Genomic DNA, 12,040 nt, shown 5'->3' with positions numbered 1-12,040 from the left:
ATTGCATCTGAAAGCGTTTGTCATGTTTTATTGCATTATTAGGTGCATCATTACAAATACTGTATAATGCATCAAACATAAAGGCTTTAAGTAAACAAAATGATGATGCATTAAAACATGACAGACAAATGCTTTCTGATGCAATATTACAGTGCATTTAAACTTTGGTTACAGTCATGTTTTAATGCATCATTATTCTGTTTACTTAAAGCCTTTGTTTAATGCATTATACAGTATTTGTAATGATGCACCTTATAATGCATTAAAACATGACCAACGCTTTCTGATGCAATATTACAGTGCATTTTAACTTTGGTTACAGTCATGTTTTAATGCATTATAAGGTGCATCATTACAAATACTGTATAATGCATTAAAACATGACTGTAACCAAAGTTTAAATGCACTGTAATATTGCATCTGAAAGCATTTGTCTGTCATGTTCTAATGCATCATTATTTTGTTTACTTAAAGCCTTTATGTTTAATGCATTATACAGTATTTGTAATGATGCACCTTATAATGCATTAAAACATGACAAACGCTTTCAGATGCAATATTACAGTGCATTTTAACTTTGGTTACTCTTATTTATAATGCATAATACATCAAGGCTTAAAGTAAACAAAATAATGAACTGTTAAAAGCACCTAAACGTCAAGATGGCCGAAACACTTCTGTTCACTTGCTTTGGGAAAATTCGATCGTTCCAGATTTCTCAATGTCGAAAAGCGTATTAAAATACAACAACAGCTCGGGTTCCTAAACAACATTCAGCGTCAGATATGTGTTTAAACGTCAGACGTAGTGTACAATATTGAATGAGTTCTGATAATGCGTAACGTGAAGGGAAATCAAACGGCTTTGGCGCACAGCTGGCACATTTTAAGTCCAGTCACCTTCACGAAAGGCCACTAAAGCACGGCACTCCTTCAAGTCATCAGACATTCAAGTACCTGTGAGCGGAGGCTGGCGACCCGGAGACACACACGGGTCTCAAGAGCCGTCCATATCAACTCAAGCAGAACGGGTGTGGAGGAAGCGCACACTTGTCACTTTGCAGGGGACGTAAATTCGCCGGGTGTCCGTTTGTGGCCGAGCGAGTTTTATATGCGAAAAAGCAAGGCAGTGCTGTTGAACTTTGATGGACGGCTCATTTTTCAAACTACGGCCGTTGCAACCCAGTCAAGGAACGTTTTCTCTGTTAAACGCTCATTTTACTCTAATTGATTTATTTTTTAAGGTGGATTTAAGGTGGATTAATTAGGGAGGGGTTGATAAGCCACTTAAGGCAAATCATTAGTCTTGGCACTATTTTTAAAAATAAAAGCAATGAAATACTGCAGGGTGTTTAAACCGGATCTGGCCCAACACTATGTGTCTGGGAAGTGTGGTTATGCCACTAATAAGAGGGATCGCCGTCTCAAACAGCCTTTTTTTGGCACACTGGCTAGTTGTTCTGCGTTTGTGAACTTGCACCGTCTACAATGAATCAATTCCACTGATCGATATGAAGCCTTTTGGAAATTAAAGAAAGCCTCTACACTGCACAAAATGTTTAGTGTTTTTGTGTTGCTTTTCATTTAAAATATCCAAACGCTCTGACATCAAGACCATTTACTTGAGAAGCAACATGACTTAAAGGGATAGTTCACCCAAAAATGAACATTAGCCCCTGATTTACTCTCCCTCAAGTCATCCGAGGTGTGTATGACATTCTTCTTTCAGACGAATCAAATCTGAGTTATATTACACAAGTCCAGGCTAATCCAAGCTTTATAATGGCAGTAATAGTTGCTCTGTTTTTGAAGTCCATAAAAAGTGCATCTATCCATCATATAACTGCTCCACGCGCTCTGGGGTGTTAATAAAGGCCTTCGGAAGCGAATCAATGCGTTTGTGTAAGAAAAATATTAGTATTTAAAACTTTTGCAAGTAAACTTTCGATCGACTGCCTTCCCTGTTCAATTTATGGAAAAATTGTTGAAAGTTCCTCAGCCGATCGAAAGACTAACACGACCAGGTCATGACGTCACGAACACATCTTGAGTTTCACTTTCAACTTTCGACACTTTTCCACGGAAGGCGGTCAGGCGAAAGTTTACTTGATAAAGTTTTAAATATGGATATTTTTCTTATACAAACGCATCGATTCGCTTCAGAAGGCCTTTATTAACACCCCAGAGCCGCGTGGAGCAGTTATATGACGGACAGATGCACTTTTTATGGACTTCAAAAACAAAGCAACTATGAATCAAATTCTAAAGCTTGGATTAGCCTGGATTTGTGTAATATAACTCAGATTTTATCCGTCTGAAAGAAGAATGTCATTTACACCTCGGATGACTTGGGGGTGAGTAAATCATGGGATAATTTTCATTTTTGGGTGAACTATCCCTTTAAAACAAGTAACAGAAAGTGAGTTTGTGCCGAAAAAATAAACGTAATTCAAAGGGGAAACATTAATCCCAGACAGCAACATCAGATTGATCACATGTGGATTCCACGAGGACACTATTCACAGATATTTGTTCTCGTATTTAAAGCACAAACTCACTTTTATTTGTTCCTTCTTACGCAAATGCATCTACTGGAACGCGACACTTTTTGCAGTGCAATACCTAAAAAAAAAACGTGGAGTTAAAACCATCACTCGCACAACAATCCCCAAGACGGGTTTCGGAGAAGATGTATGGATCCAGATGTGGTGAAGAAGTGCTAACACAATGATGCATCCCTCCTGTCGTCCAACAACTCGCTCGTGTGCTGGGAAAGATCAGTCTGTCTGTTGTGTCTCCAACCCTGAAACCAAACCAAACCTCCCGGAGAGTTAAGAGCGTGTCCCGTGTGTCTGAAGGTCCACCCGTCCTGTGCTGTGCTGAGGGGAAAGCGGAGAGTTTCTCGCCCCCTGCTGAATGTCCAACAGGGGGCGCCAGTCGGGTCAGAGCCGCTCGATCTCCCTGTATTTCTTGCGGAGGATGGAGACCTGGTCCTTGAACAGGACGGGGTCCAGTCTCATTTGGGAGTGGACCAGAGGCATGCCGCCAAACCAGCTGGCGAACTTGTTCATGCAGGTCTGACGCTGGGCAAAGTGGTCCGGGTCGGCCCAGCGAGAGGCTCGAGATGACTGTGAGGAACAAATGCACAATATTAGAGGCCATAAAATAAGTTCAAATAAGTTTTAATTTCAGTTAACATTTATTTAATTTCAAGTAAAGGCCCTTTCACACCGGACGCGTAACGAAAAAGCGAATATTTTGTGTGCGAATAGTTCGCGTTAAAACCATTCACACCAGTCGAGACGCGAGTTTGCGACGTTTCAGAGCTCCAACATTCCAAAACATTCGCGGCGACGTCTGAGAAACACGGACACGTAATCATTCAGTGGAGACGAGCTTTTCATTTTCTTTAAAAGACAGAGAAGAAGGTTTTGGGTGCAGCCAGTCTTAAAGAACAGAGAGTCTGAAGGGGAGGATGCGAATCTTCTACAGGAGCTAAAACTTTATCATGGCCGGTTCAATTTGAGGAGCTCCTCCAGACAGAGACGGTAGCAGCGCATCTGACGACAAACACACACACACACACACACACACACACACACACACACACACACACACACACACTCTTCAGGAACGGCTCGATCCGGAGCTGCTGTGTTTCCAGTTGAGTCACAATGTAAACATTTAAGTGCCACAGTCGTACTGACGGAAACACATTCACTTTCTATAGTCGCGGACGCAATTAACGTTAGATTAAAAAAAAAAATCAATGTATTGATTATATCGTAATCTGTAGCCTATAGTGGGCAAACACAGCTGTAAACACAACTACAGCTGTAATCTCATGAGAAATGCGACACCTGGCAAAGGTTAATTAATGTTGATTGAATGGCTAGTGACATCAACTGGACATTTCGTCACCTTTGTTTCCTTGTATGTGATTGGTTTAAGCCTTTTCTGTCGCTGCGAGTGTAAAAAAAAATCGACATCGAAACGAAAAAAATAAACATCGTTTTTTCGCCACAGCACATTCGCGTTTGGTGTGAAAGCACTCATTACACAAACAGCTAATCAAAAAAATTGCGTGAATTATTCGCGCGTCAAAATCGCGTCCAGTGTGAAAGGACCTTAATGCAGATGGTTTTAAAGTAAGTTTTTATAAGCTGTCAGCCTTTAAGTGGTGAAAAGGTATATGACCATCCAGTGAATATTAGTTTCTATTCTATTCTATTCTATTCTATTCTTCTCAGACCAGTGTTCATCTGGACAGCAAATTTCGATTTAATTTTAGTTACATGAATTGTTTTTAATTTTAGTCGACTAAAATCTAACGAGTTTAGTTAAATTGTAATACATTCAGCATTTAAGCATTACATAACTGACTGTCACTTGAACTGACATTTTGACATCATTTTGTTTCTGACATAAAAAATACACGAAAGAGCTCAATTCACTTTGTTTGTTTTTTAAAAACATCTATATAGTTTTTATAACTTTGTATTTCTGTTTTAGTCAGTAGGCCATATCAGGTTAAGCTAAAGCTTCAAATAAGTTTATTTATTTATTTTTAATTTCATTTAACATTTATTTAATTTCAAGTAATGAAGATTTTTTAAATGGTTCTCGTGAACAATTATAACCCTGATACTTTATTGAATATGTGTCAAATACTGCTCTTTCCTCCTGACTATGAGTTAAATGGGAATTAAATTAAATACAGTTTATTGTGTAAGCAAAAACGAATATATAATGCGTGACTTTTATTAATAAACAAGCTCGAAATACACCGGGACTCTTATTTTGAAATGTCTGCGCCTTATTATTGCAGTTGCAGGAGCTCATTCAAGTTCAGGAGATGAAATATGCATTGTTACAACCGTCTAAAACATATTACTATATAAACATCATAAAGTAAACATTGTCATTGCGCATCAGCATTAGTTCATAAACAATTGCCTGTCATAAATGTGTGTTATTGATTGATTATGAGCCGTGTTTTCCAGCAGTTAGATCAGCATCTGTGACACAGGACATCAGTTCTGACTGGATCTCTTCCCTAATCGACCCTCACTAACATTTGTCTCGTTTTTATTTGTTGACGAAAACGACAGTTAGTTTTCCTTCTTAGTTTTTGTCATCAAACACTAGTTTTTATTTAGTTATCGTCTCGTTTTCGTCAGTGAAAAAAGGTTGTTGAGGAAAATTATTCATCAACGAAATCAACAATCAGGCTCGTGTATTCATCTAATGGAGGTGTAACGGTACACTAAAATGATGGTTCGCCACTTTTAGATGCAATATGTTCCCAGATCCACGTGGAATTCACACACACCAGATGTGGGCCGGATCGGACACCATGTTGAAGTCTGGGAACATATTTTAGGATAAGCGTAGAATTACTGCGCCCCGACTCTTTGAGCTCGCCGGCACTCGTTCATTGAAGTCTGTGAAGTTAAACATGGACTCCTGTATTTTTATCATTAATGCCAAATGGAAATACTTGTGAATTTGTAACATTTACAAGTAAAAATGCATCTGACAGTAGAGCAAGCCTTTTATGATGTAGATGCAGTGTGTTTGAATAAAGTTGCCAGCGGGAGCATTTTTATAATTGTCATACAACTTTCATGGCCCCCAGAATATTTTGTTGCATGAATATCTGAACATGCAATACATCAAAAAAACAACACAGCCTCTGCTTTTAAACACAAAAGCCTGTTTTATTCTAGCTTAGTGCACCCTTTTTTATCAGCACTTGAATGTGGGTGTGTGTTTAATGAAAAAAGACTCCTGCAACGTGCATAAGCAATGCTTGCATCGCTTGTTTCTGCTTCTTCTTCGCCTGTGTTTTGATCAGGAGATTCTGAACTAGAAGATGTGTAATAGCGCCATCTACTGTGTAACAGTGAAAACATGGAAAGCCAGAATATTCCATCAATTCCAGCATTTATCAGGTTGAACTGATGGATTTAGTCCTCATTATTAGATAAAAAGTCAAAAATATGATTTAAAAAGTCCTCATTATTAGATAAAAAGTCAAAAATATGATTTAAAATGTCCTCATTATTAGATAAAAAGTCAAAATAAACACAAAAGCCTGTTTTATTCTAGCTTAGTGCACTCTTTTTTTTATCAGCACTTGAATGTGGGTGTGTTTTTAATGAAAAAAGACTCCTGCAACGTGCATAAGCAATGCTTGCATCGCTTGTTTCTGCTTCTTCTTCGCCTGTGTTTTGATCAGGAGATTCTGTACTAGAAGATGTGTAATAGCGCCATCAACTGTGTAACAGTGAAAACATGGAAAGCCAGAAAATTCCATCAAAGGCGTGGAAAGAGTTCATATAAAGCACATCTCATGTTTAACCCTCTGGTGCTGCTCAGTTCATTTCTGACCAAATTTTTTTTAGGGCTGTCACGTTAACACGTTAAAGGGATAGTTCACCCAAAAATTAAATGTTTTTGTTTATCTGCGTACAAAGTGTACAGTAAACAAGCTAAAGAAACACAGAAATACGTTTTTATAAGCTGTCGACCCAAAAAAACGAGCTTTTAAGGAGACAAAAGTGGAGATGGGCAATAAGACGTGACGCTTCAGCTGAAGAATGGGAACATTTGGGAATCCTGACACTCAGTGTGTCTCAGTATGTCTATGTGTGCAGTAAACATTGTGTCTCTGTTAAGTCAAATATCCAAATGTCAGTTTTATATATGATATTTCCTGTCGCTGATTGCGTTCTCCTCCAGTGTGTGTAGTTCTCAGTGTAATATAACATGTCGCGCTCAGTCTCAATTGCCTGCATCCACTTTTTGGTCATTAAAGCTACACTGTGTGATATTTTCCCCCATCTAGTGGTGAAAAGGTATATGACCATCCAGTGAATATTAGTTTCTGTTCCTCTCAATTCCGATTTGGTTTTAACTCCTACCAGTGATGCGCGGGTTGATCCAAAATGAGCGGGTGCCTGCGGTCACCCGCGGTTACCCGCGGTAACGAGTCATCCAAAATAATTTTTAATGATATTCGGGTCGCGGTCGGTCGGGTCATCCTTATTTTCCTTTTGAATGTTGAGCGTTATTAACTTTTTAATAAATACTGACGCGGGACAAAATGCCCGCTTTCCCAACACGTTGAACTGAGCAATGCCATTGTGCCATTTTAATAGGCTACTTTTAAACGCATATAGCTCAGAAAAGTCAGTTTTATGTATTTTCTGAGAGGGGGCGGGATTTTTGTTGTCAGGGGAGAGACGCACACATCGATTAGACTGGATAAACACATGCAGCATCTTAATTGTTAAGAAAATGAAACAAAATAAATGAATAAATCAATCCATTAGGAGCGCAAACTGTTCTTTTTCTGAATGCTGTATGATATAGTCTAGTGTTATGTAATAAACATGTAATTTAGTTGAAGCTTCTATTCAAAAGCATCACTCAGCTGGCATAAGAAAGTGAAACTAGCTCTTAAGGGCTTTCTCGCAGTTGACCTGCTGATGACCTTCAAGCCGGGTCGAAACATAAACATCGCGTTCATCAATAGTATGCATCTAAACAGCTGAAATGGAAAATGATGGGCCGCCTCAAGAACTTCCTGCTCTCGCCGCTGCACCTCTGAGCGCACCACGTCAGGGCCTGAAACATTTTCTCAATGGCCCAATGAGCTACGATGAGCATTTATTACTTTAAAAAAATGCGGGTCAGGAAGCGGGTCGGGTACAATATTTTCTTCTTTTTTTTTTGCGGTCCGAGTTGCGGGCGGGTTAGTTCAAAACGTCGGTCGGGTGCGGGTTGTTTATACATTGACCCGCGCATCACTGACTCCTACGGTGGCCGATTTAGTCCAAGATTAACATGGCTTCCAGTTCGACCTCGTCCACATTCGACACGGTGCCATCGAGTGTTAAAACGCCAAAGGCGAAGCTTGAGTTTACGGGTTTGTCCCTCTTTGGCTAATGTACTTTCAAGATGGAGGAGCAACATGGCGACCGGCATTCGAACCCTCACCCGTATGTGTTTACAATGGCATATTATAAACTTACGAGAATACTTTATTACTTGAAAGAAGTAAATATACATTAATGAGCACATATATTTTTGAAAGAACTAAGTGTTTTTAGCTAAGAATAAACAAAAAAAGTTACACAGTGTAGCTTTAAATACTTGTTTTTTAGGTCGACAGTTTATAAAAACGTCTGGGTTTTTGGTTCTGTATTTTTTTAGCTTGTTTGCTGTACACTTTGTCACATATCAGCTTGTTCTTTTTTTTTGTTAGAAGTCCGAAATGACAAGGAGACGCTTCACGCAATACAAAGTCAATGGAGAGCGTTTGATAGTCCCCGCATTTTTTTAAACGATTGACAGCCCTATTTTTTTCCCATCGGAATGGTGTGAAACTTGGTAAAGTTTTTGGCACTTGCTATGTGAACACAAAAAAATGAAAAAACGTAGTCGTGGGGGAAAAAAAAAAAGAGCGCATTGGAAATCTAGTGGAGGCGTTTGGTACTGCACACAAACACAATCTGACTGAAAGCTCATTTCCTGAGATATCAACCTCAGATTTGAAGCACAACTTTATGACTTTGATTTTCTCAGTTTTAGAGTCAAATGTGTTTTGAAAATATAAAAATGGACTAACAGTACCAGAGGGCCAAGGTAACGTTGAGCTCATCTACAGTTTCCCACTCACCTGACCCATCATGGTCTCCTTGTACTGCTTTTTCTGCGTGACCTTGATGGGCGGCAGCTTAGTGACGGCGGACACTAGGAAGTTCATGAGGATGTCCTCACAGTTGGCCAGCTGGTCCACCATACTCTTCAGGCTGTTTGGCAGGAAGTGGGTGTACAGGAAGTGGTAATATCTGGAGAAGAGGACCGAACGGACATCAAGCACAGACTGAGACCACCAAATCAAACATTCAAGAGCTCAATAGGATTGAGAACTGCAAAAATCCCAATATAAGCCTTTAAATCGATGGCTTCTAAATATATCTAATGCCCTTTTAATACAAAAGTGTCCTTGCAAACGGTGTCTAACTCACTATGGAAACCGCAAATTCTTTCGATTATTCCGTCATTTGTCCTAAAACTAGAAATAGAGCTGAAATATTACATTGAAAAACTAAATAAATAAAAACTAAGAAATATAAAAAAGCACATCAAATAAACTGAAATGAACATTAAACCTAAAAATTTAAACTAAAATAACACTGCTTTTTTCATTTATTCTATTTAATTAAACATGCATAATTATATTGCTAAGAAAATAATTTATTACAAATACAAAAAAAGTATGTTAATTTTAAGAAAGTTTATTTTTATGTCCCTCGACTTCTATTTGAACGACTTCCTGTACTTCATGTTTGTAAAGATCATGCAGATATTTTGCACTTGATAAATATGATCATATTATTATTACTTCCAAAATTAGAATCATGAATATTTATCTGTGGTGTTATTGTGTTTCATTTCAGACATAAGCAGTCGTGACACCAGCGTTTCAATACATTATTGAATACGTTAAATGTCATATATTAGTGGATTTATCAACGTTTTTCAATGCACAGCCAAAATGTTTATTATTCTGACTAATATCTACATCATGTTTTCCAGTCCAAAGAAATAATAGCTGAATCACATCAGAACTGAAAGCTTGTGATTCAAGCAGAGATTGGTGTCCATATACAGCACAATCACATGATAAACAGCATTAAAAAACATAACTCAAATATACCATTCACAAGTTTACAGTCAGTTTTTGAAGGAAAGTCGTTATAAAAGTATTTGAATGCATTAATTATGCCTTGTAATGCACCTTATAATTGAATAATATTACACACACACGCACACACACACGCATTACTTCTGATGTAATTGAACTAAATACTATAATACAATAGTGGAATTAACATCAACATTTAAAGTCTAACTTTAAAATGCATGTTTTATGTGTCCCTCACATTTGTAATACTTTGGTCAGTTAATAAGAATAATTGATGTAGTTTTATATTATTTATTTGAATTAAAAGAGCCGTTTCATGTCTATCCTTGAACTGCTGAACTAGTCGAGGTTGATGTAGGATTTGGAAAGTAATTAAATACTTTTTGGAGAGAGTAATTTATACAGTAATCTAATTACACTGAAGATGTAATTAGTAATTAAATACTTCTTTAAAGTAACTTACCCAACACTGATTGTAACTACATTATAATACACTTTTAGAGAGAGTAATGCATTAAAACACAACAAACAACCAATTTCAGATATAACAAGGAATCTGCGAATATTATACTTATGAAAAGATATAATGCATTATACCATACATTATCAATACATTATACATAAAGTCTCTTGTGCTCATCAGAGCTGCTTTTATTTGATAAAAAATACAGTAAAAATAGTGAAATATTTGTATAATATAAATCAGCTGTTCTCTATGTGAATATATAGTAATATGTAATTTATTCCTGTGATCAAATCTGAATTTATCATCATTACTCCAGTCTTCAGAGTCACATGACCCTTCAGAAATCATTCTCATATGAGGATTTGATGCTCAAGACACATTTATGATTATTATCAATGTTTAAAAAATGTTTTCTGATGAATACACAGTTGGAAAGAACAGCATTTATCAGGTTGAACTGATGGATTTAGTCCTCATTATTAGATAAAAAGTCAAAAATATGATTTTAAAAGACCTCATTATTAGATAAAAAGTCCAAAATATGATTTAAAAAGTCCTCATTATTAGATAAAAAGTAAGAAATATGATTTTAAAAGACCTCATTATTAGATAAAAAGTAAGAAATATGATTTTAAAAGTCCTCATTATTAGATAAAAGTCAAAAATATGATTTTAAAGGTCCTCATTATTAGATAAAAAGTCAAAAATATGATTTAAAAAGTCCTCATTATTAGATAAAAGTCAAAAATATGATTTTAAAGGTCCTCATTATTAGATAAAAAGTCAAAAATATGATTTAAAAAGTCCTCATTATTAGATAAAAAGTAAGAAATATGATTTTAAAAGACCTCATTATTAGATAAAAAGTAAGAAATATGTTTTTAAAAGACCTCATTATTAGATAAAAAGTAAGAAATATGATTTTAAAAGTCCTCATTATTAGATAAAAGTCAAAAATATGATTTTAAAGTTCCTCATTATTAGATAAAAAGTAAGAAATATGATTTTAAAAGACCTCATTATTAGATAAAAGTCAAAAATATGATTTTAAAGGTCCTCATTATTAGATAAAAAGTCCAAAATATGATTTAAAAAGTCCTCATTATTAGATAAAAAGTAAGAAATATGATTTTAAAAGTCCTCATTATTAGATAAAAAGTAAGAAATATGATTTTAAAAGACCTCATTATTAGATAAAAAGTAAGAAATATGATTTTAAAAGTCCACATTATTAGATAAAAGTCAAAAATATGATTTTAAAGGTCCTCATTATTAGATAAAAAGTCAAAAATATGATTTAAAAAGTCCTCATTATTAGATAAAAGTCAAAAATATGATTTTAAAGGTCCTCATTATTAGATAAAAAGTCAAAAATATGATTTAAAAAGTCCTCATTATTAGATAAAAAGTAAGAAATATGATTTTAAAAGACCTCATTATTAGATAAAAAGTAAGAAATATGATTTTAAAAGACCTCATTATTAGATAAAAAGTAAGAAATATGTTTTTAAAAGACCTCATTATTAGATAAAAAGTAAGAAATATGATTTTAAAAGTCCTCATTATTAGATAAAAGTCAAAAATATGATTTTAAAGGTCCTCATTATTAGATAAAAAGTAAGAAATATGATTTTAAAAGACCTCATTATTAGATAAAAAGTAAGAAATATGTTTTTAAAAGACCTCATTATTAGATAAAAAGTAAGAAATATGATTTTAAAAGTCCTCATTATTAGATAAAAGTCAAAAATATGATTTTAAAGGTCCTCATTATTAGATAAAAAGTAAGAAATATGATTTTAAAAGTCCTCATTATTAGATAAAAGTCAAAAATATGATTTTAAAGGTCCTCATTAT

The 12,040-nt window shown here is 35.5% G+C and overlaps 2 protein-coding genes across 2 annotated transcripts in view; one reads left to right on the top strand and one right to left on the bottom strand.

The window, feature by feature from the left end:
- The window catches only part of vps28 (VPS28 subunit of ESCRT-I), a 968,134-nt gene that overhangs the window by 463,443 nt on the left and 492,651 nt on the right, over nt 1–12,040 (top strand). The gene's annotated exons all lie outside the window — the stretch shown is intronic.
- Nucleotides 601–12,040, bottom strand: part of ext1b (exostosin glycosyltransferase 1b) — a 171,046-nt gene continuing 159,606 nt past the window's right edge. Inside the window, exons 9-10 of the mRNA XM_079829730.1 lie at nt 8,686–8,857; nt 601–3,127 (exon numbers count right to left, since the gene is read on the bottom strand). Coding sequence (XP_079685856.1) covers nt 2,942–3,127; nt 8,686–8,857 — 358 coding nt within the window. The 3' untranslated portion in view covers nt 601–2,941. The remainder of the gene's footprint in view (nt 3,128–8,685; nt 8,858–12,040) is intronic.

This window comes from Gobio gobio (assembly GCF_949357685.1).
Source record: "Gobio gobio genome assembly, chromosome: 11".
NCBI lineage: Eukaryota > Metazoa > Chordata > Actinopteri > Cypriniformes > Gobionidae > Gobio > Gobio gobio.
This window is presented reverse-complemented; position numbering and strand designations above follow the sequence as displayed.